At 58.6% G+C, this 16,826-nt stretch overlaps 2 protein-coding genes across 2 annotated transcripts in view; one reads left to right on the top strand and one right to left on the bottom strand.

Moving 5' to 3' along the window:
• The first annotated feature begins 4,774 nt into the window (after nucleotides 1–4,774).
• Nucleotides 4,775–5,653, top strand: LRRC10B (leucine rich repeat containing 10B). The gene has a single exon (XM_028117887.1). It carries the CDS (start codon nucleotides 4,775–4,777, stop codon nucleotides 5,651–5,653), a length of 879 nt encoding a protein of 292 aa, XP_027973688.1.
• An 8,419-nt stretch (nucleotides 5,654–14,072) lies between these two features.
• SYT7 (synaptotagmin 7) overlaps nucleotides 14,073–16,826 on the bottom strand; it is a 60,639-nt gene continuing 57,885 nt past the window's right edge. The window contains 2 exon segments of the mRNA XM_088017468.1: nucleotides 14,073–14,193; nucleotides 16,340–16,539. Coding sequence (XP_087873594.1) covers nucleotides 14,089–14,193; nucleotides 16,340–16,539 — 305 coding nt within the window. The 3' untranslated portion in view covers nucleotides 14,073–14,088.

The following is a 16,826-nucleotide window of genomic DNA, read 5'->3' as shown; positions in this document are numbered from 1 at the left end:
CTCCTTGATCTGCCTTCTTGAACCTGTGAGTTTCCTAGGCTTGTCCTGTGCATTCTAGGATGCCCCCGGTTGGTCAAACACACCGAGCCCTGGGGCCTGGGATCAAAAGCTCCAAGTAGGGCAGTCCTGGAAACTTTTTTGCTGTTTGCAGGATGGGGGCAAGTGTTCAGACAACCTGGGTGGTTTCTCTAATTTCCCCCGGCCGAGAGAGACAATGAGACGTAGTAGGAGAAGCCCAGACGTTGCAATAGGATGGCCTGGCTTTGTCCCTTCCCAGCTGGGTAATCTTGGTCGCGCTACTTCGCAGGATGTTTTCTCACCAGTCAAAGAAGGGGGATTTAGTATCTGCCTGGCAAAACTGTGTTGGGAGGTGGATGAGATGATCTACTGGGGCTCAGTAAGTGATAACCAGCATTTTCCTGTGGAAGAGAATCAAAATGACAGGGGTATGAGTTGCACAACCTCCCCCGCCCCTCGACACACACACGCGCGCACACACACACACACACACACACACACACCCCTTTCTTACGGCCGCAGCCAAATGGATTCTGTTCAAATACGTGTCAGATTTTTTGCCACTCTTCTGCTCAAAGTCCCCCAGTGACCTCCCACCCAGAGTCAAAGCCAAAGCTTCCACAAAGGCCACGGCCCCGCTGAGGTCTTGCCCCCTCCTCACTAGCTGTCTCTGGCCTCATCTGTAACCATGCCTCCCCCTTGCTCCCCAGGCTCCTTGCTGCTCCAGAACCCTCTCCCCCTCCCCACTCCTGCCCCAGGGTCTTGGCACCACCACCCCCTCTGCCTGGAATGCATTTCCCCTTGACATCTGTCTGCAAGGTTTACCCTCTCTCTTCCTTCCCATTTTTCTCCAAGGCCATCCTGTCAAGGAGGTGTCCCCAGCCACTCTGTTTTAAATGGGGTCCTCCATCCTCCTCTCTCCCCCTTGCTTCATTTCCTGCAGAGCCTGACTAGCCCCTCACCGACTGTGAACGCATTTTGTTGCTTATCTCCACTCACAGGGACAGAAGTTCTACAGTCAGGGGTTTTTGTCTATAATGTTCACATTCACAGCCATTCCCAGTGCCTGGGCACACAAGTAGGGGCTTCCTGTTTGTTGAATTAATACCTGAATGGAGGCAAGGGTTCAAGTTGGGGGGCAGTGCAGGTCAGGGGAGTGAGCCGTGGCTTGAAGGACACATGGTCAATGTCCCTTTTCTCCAAATGAGGGAGTTGGACTAGACCCCAGAAGATCGTGAACCCCTGGGAAAAGTGCACATCAATGGTGAGTTCCTGCCTCCACGCATTGTTCTGGGATGAGGGTCCCTAACTTCTTGCGGACATTTAACAGAGTTCAGCATCACCCCTGCTCTGGTGTTTCCTGGTTGGATCTAATAGGCTCAAATCCTTGCTAAGAACCCACGATGCTGACGCTCCAGGATCTTATTCCGGTCTCAGTTGTGGTCCTGGCCCCAGAGAGGGGAATGGGAGCCAGAGGGGGGCCTTGGCAGGGTCAGCACGGGGGAGGGGGGACACGCACAGGAGGGCACAGAGGAGACTTGTATGACTACGTGTGCTGCCTTCTTTTTATTCAAAAGAATGTAGATGTAGAGCAAGTATGACAAAATGTGAACAATTGTCAACACCGGGTGCTGGGCACAGGGGTGTTTGTCACAGAGAGCTTTGTACTTTTTCTGTATTTCAAAAATTTATTTAAAAAAAACCCCCACAGATTTGGAGGTGGGCAGGGCAGTTTTAGCTTGTGAAGAGGCATAGAGAAGCTGTTTCTGGGGGGCCTGAGGGACATGCACTTCGGTCATTTTTCCGGGGGGTGTGTGTGTGGGCAGAGGGGGCGGCCGGTCGGAGCCCATCCCTGGAGCCGTTGGAGCCCTTTCTTCCCTCCCGCTGCTCCCCCTTCCCAGGTCTCAGTTTCCTGCCTTCCTGGGGAGCAGGGAAAGGCTGAGAGGCCCCGTGCTGGGGGTGAAGCTAATTCATTAGTGACGCTCGACAAGGACCGGGAGCCTGCAGCGCTCGCGTGATTCATCAACATGATTGCCCGGCTGCCAGCCTGCGTGGGCCCGGAACGCCAGCACATTTTACCTTTACCCACCGAGAACGGCCTGGTGGGAGGTGAAGGCACGTGATCTACCCAGAGCAAGAGAAAGACTTGGAGGAAAAAGACGGCTGGCCCCCTGTGCCCTTGAACCCAGGAAGCTCTGCCAGGCCGGTGCTGGATTTGCAGGGGCTCCCTGTGGCTCCTGCCATGTCCGTAGAGCCCAAGAGGGCCGCCTGGTGCTGGAGTGCCAGTTCCGGGCATGTGGCAAGGGGGCTGGGGGGTGCTGGCTGGGCTTCCTCCTCCAACAAGTGAATGTTCCCTCGGGGAAACTGCTTGGGGGGGTGGTGGCGGGGGTGGGGGGTGGAGGTGAAGGGGAGGGACTCATGCTCTTCCCCAGTAGCCTGGCTGGGTTTTCTTCGGCTTTTTGGTCTCTTCCAAAAAGTTCTCCCAAATGAGTAGAAGAGTGGGTTGGGGCTTAGATGAAGACCGGAAGGAGCTCAGAACCCTCTTACACCCCAGGTCTGGTGTCCGGGCTCCGCTTAATCTCTGCCTGAGTCCCCTGCCTCGGCTCGGAGTCCCGCCTTCATTTTGAGAGTGCCTCTCCCAGGACAGGGGTCCGTGGCTGGGTTCCTGGCTCACAGCAATACCTGCCTCTGTCTCCCATCACCTGTTCACCCCATGCTTTTTCATCCCTTTATCCGACAAGTATATATGGTGCATCTGAGCAAAAGAAGCCAGGAACAAGGAAAAAAAAGAAAGGAAAAAAAAAAGAAAAAATAGGCACTGAATAATCTCATTTACATGAAATTCAAGAACAGGCAAAACTGATCCGTGATGATAAAGGTCACACTCATGGTTGCCTCTGGGAGGCGGGGATTGACTGAAAAGAGGCTCAGGGGAGCTCTGAGTGATGGAAATATTACATGGGTGTTTATATTTGTCAAAACTCATCAAACTGTACACTTACAATCTCAGCATTTCATGGTATGTAAAGTTTGTTTCCATTTAAAAAATGTTAGAAGTTTTCACTGAATACCTACTACGTGCTAGACATGGTGCTGCAGCGAAGGAGATAAACTTGTCTGCCCCGGGAGGTGACATTCCAGCTTCCATGCTCTCCTGGCATTGGCCACTGGTCTCTGCCCCTGGGCTGGCCTCCCTCTCTGCCTGCGGTGGGGATGGGGGTGGGGGTGGGTCAAAGGTCAGGGTGCTGCAGGGGACAGGGTCAGTTACATGGGCACACCAGCCAGGCTCAAGGGGAGGCAGGATGGAGGAGGCATCGAGCCTGCAGAGGCCGCTGCCTGGATGTAACTTCTACTGGTTGTGGTGACCTTAAGCAGGTTTCCTAATCCCTCTCAGGCCACTTTCCTCATCTTTCACATGGGACTAACGATGCTTTCCTTGTAGCTTTGGCAGGAGAGTTAGAGCCTCCGGGGTGAGAAAATTCGTTGTTTCTATAGGTTAGTGCGGTACATGATTAAGAGCACAAATCCCAGCCGCTCACCAGCGCGGTGACCTTGGGCAAGTCACCCAGCTCAAGTGAAACCCCTCAGAGCCTCAGTTTCTCCGCCTTTAACTTTGGGGTAATGAGGGTACCAACCTCAGACGTGTTGCAAGGATTCAGTGCAATGCTCTTAGTATAGCGCTGGGCACGTGGCGGGCTCGGAGGAAACGGGAGCGGGTGTTTCTGCCACGTGCTCTGGCAGGAGGGCTCTGAATGGGAGGGAAGGAGGCAGGGGCACACAGCTGTTGGTGGGAGCATGCGCAAGAGAGTTACAGAATGACAGTGGTCATCCTTGGTGGTGCTCAAAGGGGCTCACGTGTCCCAGTCCTCTGCCCACCGCAGCCACACGCAGACCTCGAACGCAGCTGGAGGGACAAGGCAGGAGACTGGAGCGTGAGCGCACTAACGAGGAACCTGTTGGCAGCGGGGCCGGGGGATTGGGGCGGGGCACAAAGTCTCCGATGTGACCCACCCTGAAAAGGGCCGGAAAGGAACACCGCTCCGAGTTACTATCCTAAAGTGAGAAGGGGTGCAAGCCGTTGGCGACGAAGAGCCGGCATTGACCGCGTCCCTCAGTCCCTCCCCGAGAGCCACTCGGCCAGAGTCCCGGGTCGCGCGCCGGGTTTCCTAGGTCCTCGGTTCCTTCTAACTTGCTGCTCCGAGTCTACACAACCTCTCGCCAAACAGCTCGTCGTGCTAGAGGTGTAGACAGCGTCGGACGTCGTGTCGGTCTTGGCGCAGTGCCCGGCCTTCCGGGCGCGGACCTTGGGTTGCCTCGGCGTGCGCCGGCTCCCGGGGCGGGTCGCCTGGGCCGGCGGGGGGCGGGCCCGGGCGCTGGGACCCCGCTCCGGCGGCACCTCGGCCCCGCCCCGCCCCGCCCCCCCTCCGCCTCATTGGCAGCCGCACACGCGTCGGGGGTTGCCAGGGCGACGGGTCGCGGAGCCGCAAGTCAGCGAGAAGCCGAGCCAGTCGGCCTCCGGTGGAGGGAGCGGGGGAGGCCGGAGGGCGGGCGGCGCAGCGCGGCGGCGGGGCCCCGAGAGGGCGCCTCCTCCCCGGGCCGGCCCGGCCCCCCTCCCGGCGCAGGGACAGGCCGGGGCGGGGGGCCCCGGAGCCGGCGCGGCCTCGGCCCCGTCGGGGAGACCCGGGGGCGGCCAGGGCGGGGCGATGCCGGGAGGCGGCGGCGGCGGCGGCAGCGGCCCGGGCCGGGGCCCGTGACCATGGGCATCGCCGAGTCCACGCCGGACGAGCTGCCGTCGGACGCGGAGGAGCAGCTGCGCAGCGGCGAGCAGCAGCTGGAGCTGAGCGGGAGGCGGCTGCGGCGGCTGCCCAGCGCCGTGTGCGCGCTGAGCCGCCTGCAGAAGCTCTACGTGAGCGGCACCGGGCTGCGCGAGCTGCCCGAGGAGATCGAGGAACTGCGCGAGCTGCGCATCCTGGCGCTCGACTTCAACAAACTCGAGCGCCTGCCCGACGGCCTGTGTCGCCTGCCGCGCCTCACGCGCCTCTACCTGGGCGGCAACCGGCTGCTGGCGCTGCCCGCGGACTTCGCGCAGCTGCAGAGCCTGCGCTGCCTCTGGATCGAGGGCAACTTCCTGCGGCGCTTCCCGCGGCCGCTGCTGCGCCTAGTGGCGCTGCAGTCGCTGCAGATGGGCGACAACCGGCTGCGCGCGCTGCCCGCCGAGCTGCCGCGCATGACGGGCCTGCGCGGCCTGTGGCTCTACGGCAACCGCTTCGAGGAGTTCCCGCCCGCGCTGCTGCGCATGGGCCGCCTGCACATCCTCGACCTGGACCGCAACCGCCTGGGCGGCTTCCCCGACCTGCACCCGCTGCGCGCCCTGCGCGTCTTCTCCTACGACCACAACCCGGTCACTGGGCCCCCGCGCGTCGCCGACACCGTCTTCCTCGTGGGCGAGGGCGCCGTCGAGCGCATGGCCGAGCGCGACGGGCCCACGCCCCGGCCGCCGCCCCGGCGCCCAGCTCGGGCCTTTGAGGATGAGGAGGAAGAAGACCTACTCATAGGGGGCGGTGGCCCCCGGGCTCTGGGGCCCCCCGGGGGCAGCCTCCCTGCCCTGGAAGCCGCTCCAGGACTGGGCACCTGAGCCTATGCTCTGGGTGATGGACTTGGGCCATTCTGGGAGGAGGGGCTCTGGGAAGGTCTGTGGGAACGGTGGACCCCTACCTTGGGGCAGTGGAGGGGCCACTTGGGGCGAGCTGTAGGGACAGGCAGGCCTGGGCGTCATCTTCACATACGGTTGGTAAGCAGCCTACCACCTGGCTGGTCTCTGGGCAGCCCTCAGACGGATAACTCCCGGCTCGTCTAGTCCCCTCTGGCTCTGGCCCCTCTGATAGCGTCACTGACAGCACAGTGGGGATGCTGGCTTCCTCCTGGCGCCGTGTCCGTGCTCTTCCCAGAATCACCCCCGCTGGCTGAGTCTGGATGCCCAGGGTGCCACACCAGCCCTCCTCCTCCTGGAGTTTGGATCTCCCAGACCCACCCTTCCTGGTGCAGGAGCAGCTACCTCTGAGGTGGACCGCATGCCCATGTGAGCCCAAACTGTCCTTGGAGGAGGGCCTGGGCCAAGCGCCAGTGCCCAGGACAGAAGTGGGAAAGTGGGATTGGGGCCCTAACACCGAAGCTGCCCTTGCCCCTCCACTGGGGCTCATCGCACATACCTCCCTTCCCAGGCCCCCTAAAACTTGCATGGGGGAGGGGGCGCTTAGAAGGCAGGGTCTCCACCCCTGCCTTTGATTCTGTTCTGTTCTCTTGTGCCTGGAATCTCGCTGGGAGCAGAGCGCTCTCTCCCCCTTCCCCACAGCCTGAGCCTTCCAGCTGTCAAGTTTGAAAAGAAGCCACTGTGCCTCTAGGGCCTCCTGCGCGGAGGAGAGAGGCTCTCTGCCCTGGGAGGCTGTTCCAGAGCCTCTCCCACTGCCTGCACTCTCCATTCCCTTAAATGGGCACAGTCGGGGTGGCTGGCACGGCGTGGGGCATGGGACAAGCACTGTGTGCCTCCACTCCGTCACCAGGGACAGCCTCAGGGGGTGAGGAGTGGGGTGTCGTTCTGCAATTCCCAGGGCCAGATCTTTCCCATCCAAGCAATAACGGAAGGAGGGGGCCAGGGCTGGGGACACTCAGGGACACTGTCAGGGGCAGGGGCCCCACGTGGTAGTGTTTTCTTTAGGAAGAAAAAAAAAAAAAACTGGCCGTAAACATAAATTATATTTCTTGGAGAAAGAATGTGCGTTTCCCACATGCCTGTTTATTTATAAGCCCTGGGAGCACCGGGTCCCATGGCTGTGGGGAACCTGGGCTCCCTGTGGCACTGCGGTCTTGCCCGTGTGCACCAGCTCTGCGTCAGGCAGGCCATGGCCAACAGTTGTGTCCTGCCTGGGGACCAAGCGCCTGTCCTCAGTTACATTTGGCTTTGGCTGCTCGAGGCTGGCCTCCTGTCTCGCTCTCCCTCACTCTGCCCGCCAAGCACCCCCCCCAACTCCCTTCCCTGTTCTTTCCAGCTTGCTTCGAAGGTTCCCAGCTCTTAATATAATCTGAATCTCCCTCAAGCTGGGCTGACCTTTCTCTCTTCTTTCACTGGTACTCAGCCCCCTCTCTCGCCTCCTCTCCATGTGTCTATTCTTCCCTCCTTCCATATCCCTCACTCCGTTTTCCTTTTTCTTAGTCTCTCCCTCTTTATCTCTTTTTTACTCAGTTATGGTATTACTTTCTCCCCTCATTGTTCTGGGGGAAAAAAAAAAAGAAAGTTTTAAAGAAAACATCATAAAGCCTCAAGCCTAGAGGCCCATCTCCTCATGAGAAGATGCTGCCGGGCCACCATGACCATGGCAACAGGGCTGATGTCATACAAGGCCCAAAGGTCAGGTCTGGCCCAGCAGCTCTGTTGGTCACCGGACTGGGCCTGGGTTAGAGGGGGCTTGGGCTGGCTCTGGGAGCAGGCGGCTTGCAAGTGAGAGAGAAGGCCTCGAATGGACAGAAGGAGCGGGTGGGTGGGGCAGACTGGAGGCTGCTGCCTGCTCCAGGAGGATGAGGGGGTCTGGGGCTCAGCTGCAGACCTTTTCCCTCCTGGGACTCTTCAGGTGCCCCTGCTCCCCTGGCTGGAGCTCCGTCAGGGTCAGTGGACCTTCCCGGGGTCTGGGAACTTGGCGGAAGGAATCTGAGATCTCAAGAACACTCGAGGTAGGAACTGCACGCAGCTGGCCAGAGACTGTCCTCTTGCTCCGTGACTCAGACCATGGCATAGAGGAAATAGCCCCAGGGCCGGGCTCAGAAGGCATGGGTTCCAGTCCCAGTTCTGCTATTGGCCAAGTCACTTGGAGCACGTCGTGGTCCCTTGGGCCTCGGTTTCCCCATCTGCACACACGATGTTGGGTTCATTTACGTGTGATGCTACAGCTCAGAACGTCATGCAGCTTGATGTTTCTCTATCTCCCTTCATGCAAATCTTAGACACAGGGGAAGTCAGGGTGCGGGAGGAGCCACGTCACCCTGGAATAATGCTGGCCCCCATAGCCCAGATTTCCTTCCTCTCGCTGGTGTGTTTCCTTGTACCTCTTCCCCTGCTGCACCTGCCTGAGAACTCTAGGTGAGGCAAAGTTCCCATGCATACCCCCGGGGCCATGTCCAGGCCCAGAGGGCCCCCTGCCTTTCTGCACTGTCAAACGTGGCTCCCTCGTCCTTGGCCACTCACTAGCCAAGCAGGGGCTGCCAAGGCTGAGCTTCTCTCCAGGGAGAGGAAGCACCTGTCGGGGCCCAGTTCCTGGCTTTGCTACTTGCTTGCTCCACTACCAGAAGCCAGTTCCTCTTGGGAAATGAGACAGCTTGGTTAAAGTGGGCGCTAACTCCTGGCTTGAGAGCACTATCGAGTGTCTGCGTCTCCATCTGGAAATGGAGAGATCAGGGTGGGAGGGGGGCCGTTGCCAAGGACAGCTGGGCATCACAGATCCCCTCAGTGCTGAAGAGAGCACAGCATTGGGAATCCTAGTTCACCCCCCACTCAACTGCCTGAGACTTCTCATTTGGCCTTGGGGGAGCAGGGGGAAGGGGAAAAGACTTTTGGAGGGGCATCTGTAACGGTGGCCATGTGTGCAGCGGCCCGGCTGGTGCGGGGCAGTCAGCGGTGGGCGGGCCTTGGGGGAGCATGGTGGGGTAGCTCTGCAAGAACTGTATGTGTGCCCAGGGGTCAGGGACCAGAGCTGGAGGGCAGGCAGTGGTGACCGTGATGACAAACAAGCAGAGGCAGTGGCAGGGCTAGGAACAGGTCCAGGGAGGGAAGGGACTTGCTCATCCAAGGGGTTCAGGCCGCCTAACCCAGGGCTAAATCCACACCATAGGAGACCCCCTCTGTCCTAAGCTGATGGTCAGGTCTCCGTGTGGAATGGGTGGGAACTTGCCCTCTCCTGGAGCCTCCCCGTAGCCAGACCTGGCCAGCAGAGCGGCAGAGACGTGTGTGTGTGTGTGTGTGTGTGTGTGTGTGTGTGTGTGTGTGTGTGTCCTTTCTGAGCTTTGTTACAGTCATCCCCTGCTTCCCACCCATTCTCTGGGGCTTGGGAGAGCAGAACACGGTGCTTGGGAACTGGGGGCCCTGCGCAGACCCCCCTCCTGCCTCCAATGCCACCACACTGCCTTGCTCAGCCACCTGTCCCAAAGCTTCCTTAAGACAGACACCCAGGCACTCTTGTTCTGAGGATGGACATTTATTAGCACACCCGGGCGTGCCACATGGAACATGTATTCAGACAGGGGTCCCTGCCCAGGGGGGCTTACAATCTAAACAAGACACAACACACGCACACATACACACACACGCAGGACACAGACGCAGGGAGTGGGGCATCTTCAAGGGACACGGATGGCCAGGGGAGCCATGGGCTGGGGCGCACAGTGTGTTCAAGCATCGTCCTTCCGTTGTCTTTGTTGGGGAAGGAGTGGAGAGCAGGACGTGGCCCAGGACGGCCTTCGGGAAAGCAGTAGCGTCCAGGAGGGACTTGCGTGAGGAAGAGCACACCAGAGGACAGGGGTCCCAGGCACAGGGAGAGATGGGCAAATCTCTTGGTGAAGGCATGGATACTGGGAGAGCCAACAAGGTGAAGGCGGGCAAACCAGGCAAAAAGTCCAGGAGGAGCCCCGGAGCCCCGCGCGAGGAGCTGCTGCGTCTGCCAGGTTGTGAGGGGTCCTGCTTTCGGGCCCAGCTTTCCAGAGAGATCCTGAACAGAAGTTCTGGCAAGGCATGCTCTTCAGGCTACTTACCTGACCTTAGGGCTCCCTCTAATCTCTGGGACAGAGATCAGAAGCCAAAAGAAGAAAACCACCTTTTAACGGGACATTGAAGCTGAGTTGGAAGAAATTCGTGGTGGGGAAGGGGACAGGGCAGGCAGCTTTAGGTGGGGGTTCTTGGTGCAGCGCAGGGAAGCAGTTGCCCACCCCAGGTGCTGGGGAGCAGGGGTGCGGTGGCCCTCTTCACTCTGGAGCGGGGCAAGGCCAGTAGGTGGACGCATGGTAACAGAGGCGCACTTGTTCCTTTTGTGTCTGCAAAAGATGTAGCACCTTCCTTCTAAAGTAGCCTGAGAGCTGCCAGGCCTCGGCTTCCCCTAGGCTGTGTGGGGAGGGAAGGGAATGGGCTGGGATGGTTATTGCTCTTTTGTGAACTAAGGACACTGGTCCCGGGGAAGGAAGTAACTTGCCCGGGGACCACAGCGGCTGGAGAGGAAGACACTGGGCCCCAGCTTCCTCAGACTGGGACTGGCCATGGCCTCTTCTGAGTTGGAAAGACTCTTCTGATCCTAAAGGATTAAACCGGGAAAGGGTGGAGAGAAGCCAAAGATCCAGCCAACAGATCTGGAACTCTTTCCTGGTCCCCGCAAGGACCGGGAAGGAGACGCTGGTCCAAAACCACGACGGGCCAGTCAACATTCAGGGGGTGGTAGGCAAGGTGGAGGGTCTTGCTTTGGATTGTCTGACCTGCCTTGGAGGGTGGTGACGGTCCCCTGGGAACTGAAGGAGGTAATGCTGGACTGGGTGAGCTGGAGGGTCTCAAGGAGACTCGGCTCCCGACAAGCCTCGCTTCAGGCCCGATCAGGAAATATGGCTGCTCTCCTGTTTCCTAGGCAGCTGGTGGGTTCATACTCTAGATCTGAGGAGGGGCTGGAAGCTCAGGGAAGGCCTCCTCACCAGTGAAGCCAAATCCCAAAGGTGACAAAGGGAGACTCAGTCCCAGGCTCCCCATTCCCCTCACCCCACTGCCTCTTCCCCCGGGAGGTGAGGTAGGGCTGGGACCCACGGAGGAAACAGTCGAGGCCCTACTTTGTCATGATCCTTTATTGATCAGAACGAGCCCTGCCACAAAAAGCAGGGCCCATTCCCACAAAAATATGATTTTGCAAAGAGGAAATCTTGCTGGCTTAGAGGGTGCGTGTGGTGGAAAAATTTTGTATGGTTCTTTTTCCTTTTTTTCTTTTTTTTCTTCAGTTATCTCTTCATTTCTCTTTGCTGCAATTTTTTTTTCTTGCGATAGTGGGTTTCTGTCTCTCTTTTTTTCTTTTTTTAGAATAAAACACTTGCACTCAAGGACTCCAACACAATACAAACAGCGGCCACCAACCCCACCCCTGGGACCCCAGCTGGGCTGGGGGCTCTGGGGGCCTCCTTGGCTTTTTTGTGGCTGTTTTCCTTGTCCCTTCCCTGGCGTCTGGCGCCAGTGGGCAGGTGCGGGGTGCTGTGGCAGGTGGAATTTGTCAGCAGTTACGTAGGGAGATGGTCACAAGAAAGGATACCTGAACAAGATAACAACTAAGTCTAGGGCACCCACAAAGACGGCAGATGACGCTCATGAAGGGACCTGGGACACAGTGGAGAAGAGACAGATGGGCCCAGGCCAGCCTCGGCTATCCTTGGAGACGCTGCAGGGAGAGGGGCAGGTGGGCCTTGCTTTCAGGCTACAGTAATAATACTTTGCTCCCGGGTAAGCACCTTCACAGTCCTCCTGCCTCAACCCCCAGGTCTGGTGACGGCGGCCTCACAACCTCCCCTATGAGGTAGGTGAAGTATTATTACCATCATTTTACAGATGGGGAAACTGAGGCCCCGGGAGTGTGGGTGATCTGCCCAAGGTCCTGGGATGGTGGCAGGGCTTCTGTGCCCTTCCCCCCCATCCTCAAGTTCCCCCATTCCCTGTTCTCCTCTAGCCCTAGCCCACCCCCGCCCTCACCGCATACCACCCGTCTCCTCCTGTACCAGCCCACCGGGCCCTTGGCCCACCACTTGTCGCCCCTCCGCGGCCTCCCGGCGGCGGCGTCTCTGGGGCTTGGAAAACCCAGGCAGGTTTCACTGGTTCACGAGTTTGCCTGGGTGGGTCAGGTTGGGAACAGACTCCGCCCGAAGATGCTCTCTGCATGTGATTGGCTAAGAGCCCCGTCGGCGGGGCTCGGAAAAAAGAGATGCAGTTGCCCCGCCCACTCGTTGCAGGTTGGTTCAATCCCTCCCCCCGGGGCTGCGCAACAGGCAGGGAGCCATGGGGGCGGGGCTGGCACCGCGTGGTGGAGGGGCACAGGATCTGAGGGAGGGATGGAGGAGGACAGATCCCTCGCCTTGCAAGGCTTCCCACAAAACCCTCTGATCCCTTCCACACAGCCTTCGGAGTTGCTGCCTTCCCGTCCCGCTGGGGGGTCTGGTCCCCAGCCCGCCCAGTAAAGACCCCGCGGTTGGGGCAGGCCCCCATTTTAAGCAAAGCTACAATACAGAAAAATTGGGATTTACAAGGAATGTGGGTGACTATTTGCTTTACAAGAGCACTCTTCAATCTACGAAATGATTCACCTACGCTGTATGATATTCCTCCAGATCCTTAGGGGGAGGGAATGGGGGCAGGGGTGTGAATTTCAGTGTAATACATTTTGATACGGGCAGCTCAAGGGGCAGCCTACTGAAAGAAAATGGCTCCCAAGTTCCCATGCTTTTGCCGTGCTCTGTAAGTGGGGACCCTATCCAGAGTCCCCCCTTGGGGTCAAGCCCATCTCCGGGCAGAACTGTGGTCCCAGGCCGCGGCCACCGACGTGGTATCTGGGCGCCACCTGGCGGCCTGTGCCGGAAGTGGCAGGCCCAGGCGGGCGGACCCCTGGACTTGAGACTGTTGCCCGCCGTCTTGTATCAATACCAGGACCCTCGTGGGGCTGAGCAGGCTTAAGCAGGGATCATCCCGGAATCTGCTGTCTCCAAGGGGAGGCCAGTTTTAGTCTCTGCAGCAGCCGAGGCAGAGAAGCCCTGACTTCTCTGTGTGGGGCAACCTCAAAACTTGTAGAATCTGGACTTCTGCCTGCTTCGTCTGCCTGAACTGAGAGGGGCAGAAGGAGCTGCTCTGAGGGACTGGGAGCAGTGGGGAAAGAAGGCTGGGCCAGAGACTCGGGCCCCCGAATGGAAGGGAGGGAGGGAGGGAAGGGAAGGGAAGGGAAGGTCTGCGAGAGCTCGGGGGATGGAGGGGTGGCAGAGGGCTGCACAGACAGGGAAGGAATCTGGGAAGCATGGAGAATTTTGCCAACTTGGCTGGGATCTGAGATCTGGGAAGGCTGAGGGTGTCTGGGCGAGGGTGTTAGGGAAGAGAGCTAGTGGGGGCTTGGGACCCCTGAGAAGGAGAGGAGGGGGTCCTGGTGGAATGTGATACACGCAGTAGGTGCCTAAAAGCTGTGAAATGATGTTCAAGAGGTGAAATTGCTCGGCAAGGCGCAGAGAGGGGCAGCGGGTGGGGGCGGCGGGAGCAGCCAAGTTCTCGGGCCTCTTCCCCCGCCCCACATTTCACTTCTCACCCCTCACCGGCCTCTCCTTGCCCATCCCCTGCTCTGTGCATTGACCTCTCTTGGCCTCCTACCCTGCCTCACTTTATGAAAGCCTGCCTTCTTTGCACGGCTGGCCCCAGGCGGACAGGGGAAGCGTGCCCCCACCCCCATACACACACACGCGCACACACGGTGGATGCGACACCAAGTACATGGGCTGTGGCTCCAGGACCCTGGAGCAGGCTATATACTATCCTTGGCATTCAGGGCCCAGCCGGCACCTGAAACTGCCCTGGGACGGGCCTCTCCTGGCCAGGCCGGGGCCAAACGCCTCGGCCTCCCCTCTCCTGGGCCCACATTGGGAGCTGGGGAGAGGGCAGCTTCTCTCCACTCCAGGCACTGCCTGAAAGAAAACGGGGGACTGTGCCCACCTGGCGGGTCTCTGGAGGGATCTGCCCGTCTGCCTGTCTGGACTTCACGCTCTCCCCCACTTCTTTAGTATCAGCAAGTCAGGAAGGAAAGGGGCAAAGCAGGAAAATGGCTCCCAGAGCCCCTCCCCCAGAGCTGGACCAGTGGAGGATGAGGCTGGTACTTCCTAGAAACGGCGCCCAACTGACTCCTGGGACCCCTCCCTGGCCAAGCCCTCAGGGTCCTCCCCTCACCTATGGCGGGGGGCCAGGCCGGGCATTGTGCATAAAGTGGTGAGGGCATGATGGGGACCCGGGCCCTCAGCCCCCTGGGCCTCCCGTGGCCACACTTAGGCCTTCAGCTGGTGCCACTGGGCCACCGGCTGCCGGGGACGGGCAATCATGTCCTTCCAGTGCTTCACCTCCCCAGGCCCGCTCTTCCAGGACAGGTAGATCTGGGGAGAAAGGGAAGAGCACAGTCTCAGTGACACTCTCGGAGGCATTGTCCCCTGCCCCCACCAGGGGGTGACGCTCCAGCTCCTCACTGGCACCCTAAGATCATGATCACGGGGACCAGGGGGCCTCCGCCTACAGTGACAGCCTACCCTCAGAGGCTCCCTCCTTCCTCCCCGCCAGCCTGACCTATTTTCCTTGCTGTGCCTCCCTCTGGGTGCCTGGGCACGCCTGGCCCTTCCCAATTAGACTCCTGACCTGTTTTGCGGTGGGGGTGGAGGCGGTTGGCCCCATGCCCTTCCCTGCCCTGTTGGCCACTGTCTGCCTCTTCTCACTGTCCATTGCTCCCACCTCCTTGCCACTTACAGCACACCAGGCACTGAGGTCAAGGCCTTAAACGTACAGGTCACCGAATCCTTACCCGTGAGGCAGGTATATGATCCCCATTTTACAGATGGAGAAACGAAGGTGCAGAGAGCAGTGACTCACCCAGAGTCATGGAATTAATAAGTAGTACAGAGGAATTTACATCTAGGCCTTTCTGGCTCTGGACTACCGGCCCCACCCAGCTGGCTTCTGTCTTAGGGGCTTCGCAGCCTCGCGGAGCTGTGTGCATGGTCCCCCAGCTGACCCCAACCTTGTGACTGGAGGCTGGTTAGAAGCCTAGGGCTCCCTAAGGGACCCAGGCCAAAGTGAGAACCAATCCTCCTCCACCTTGGCTCAGTCAACAGAAGGTAGGATGGGTTTCAGAAGGAGCTATACTTGGTTATCTCAAGAACACCCAACTCCAAAAGGCTAAGCTTCCAAAGAGCTTCGAAGTAGATATGGTTACTTGGCCTGAGCTGATCAAGGCGGGGGCTCAGCAGGCTGCAGGCCTGCTCGGAACACAGGGTCCCGCTAGGGTATGGGTGTCACTGCCCTGAGGAATGGTGCCACCTGTGACCACAGGTTGGCCGGGCATGTTTCCGGGGCCTTGCTTTGAGGTCAGCTGCTTCCCTTAGCCCCAGTAGCTAAGTTCTCCATCCCTGTCTGAAAGGAGCCTCCATCTTGGCCTTCTTCCCCATGGGGGTCCGGGTCACTCCTCGTTTACCCCATACAGGGCCGTGCCCCAGGTGACGCATATTTTTTCCTCACGTGCTCCTGGCATCTGCCCTTCCCCTCCACCTGCCCTCATCCCTGGCTTCCTGCACTGCTCCTGGTCAAAGCTCCATGCCCCAATGGACAAACATGCCCATAATAGGAATGCTTCAAAAATAACTTTTATTATAATGGCAGGTAACACATACATTCTAAGCACTGTACCAAGCATTTCACCCATGTTGTCTTATTTAATCTCAGCACACTGTGAGGTTAGGACTGTCTTACTTTCATTGTGGAAATGAAATGGGGCTCAGATAGGTCATGGCTGTCAAGATGGGGGCTGGGCCCAGGCAATCTGATTCCCAAGCCCAAACTCTCAACACTAAACCATAAACGAACATGGGGATAAGACATTTCAAAGTACAGAAACTGAAGGGTTTATGTCACAGAATGACATCCTAGAAAAACTCAAGGCCAGGCACATGGATTTTTTTTGATGAGCCTATGATGAGGAGAGGTCACTTTCTACAAGGGGAACATCCACAGATCGCAGGCAATTCTCATACCACCCTGTGAAAGCTAGAAGGTTGGTACTATTGGGTCTGTTTTATAAATGGGGACACTGGACATCAGAGAGACAAGTGGCTTGTCCAAGGTCATACAGCTATTTAGCAGCAGATGAGGTGGGAACCGAAGCCAGGTCTTTGGACCCGCGGTCCGACTGCGGGTCTTGACACTGCCCCACAGAGCTCAACCTCTGAAGATGGGACCTGGGTGACATTGCTCTGAGGTCCTCACCCTGCCTGAGGATCCTGTCCAGAAAACTCCCTTTTGGGGACCCAAGCCACGTCCTTCTTCCACTTCCTCGTTTCCCTGCTCTTCTAGTGGCCTGTCCTGAGCTGATCAACCCACAGTAGGACACTTAGGGAAGATTTTGTCCTATCCCCTCATTTTTAGATGAAAGGGAAGCCCAGAGAGGGGAAGGGACTGGCCCAGCCCTGAGCTCAACCACCGCCTCTGCTGCTTCTTGCGAGGACAGGTGTGTCACCCCACCGGCCAGGCGCCTACCTTGCCAATAACGTCGTTGCGGCTAAGCTTGTCCTTGTCCATGACAGTGATAATGATGGTCGTCTCCCTCAGCTTCTCCGTGGGGATATCAAAGGCAAAAGACTCGTTGAAGATGGGGTTCAGGTTCCTCTTCATCGTCACTGTCTTCTTCTTCTCCACCCGCTTGTCTTTGTACATCAGCCACACCTTCACGTAGGGGTCTGGGGGACGGGTAGACGAGAGGTCAGAGAGACCGGGTGGGGGCTCCCTAGGATCCCCTTCCCTCTCCAGGAGTAGCAGCCGGGGCAGGAGGGGCTGTATGCTTTCCCCAGATGGTGAGGAAAGCCCCAAGCAACGAGAGGGATCTGGGGGACCAGTGGATGGACAGACTGGAAGGGACCTTGGCCATCAACCTAGTGCCCTATTATGAACAAGGAAACTGAGACGCGCAGAGGCCAGGTCTTGCCCGAGGCCACAGACGACAGGTGTTTGAGCTGGTGCTGGAGCC

The sequence above is a fragment of the Eumetopias jubatus genome, unplaced genomic scaffold, assembly GCF_037043125.1.
Source record: "Eumetopias jubatus isolate StellerSeaLion01/CBP00866 unplaced genomic scaffold, mEumJub1_p1.0 scaffold_13, whole genome shotgun sequence".
Lineage (NCBI taxonomy): Eukaryota > Metazoa > Chordata > Mammalia > Carnivora > Otariidae > Eumetopias > Eumetopias jubatus.
This window is presented reverse-complemented; position numbering and strand designations above follow the sequence as displayed.

What these genes read in the sequence shown, in the direction of transcription:
- LRRC10B (XM_028117887.1), top strand. Translation starts at nt 4,775, where the DNA reads ATGGGCATCGCCGAGTCCACGCCGGACGAGCTGCCGTCGGACGCGGAG.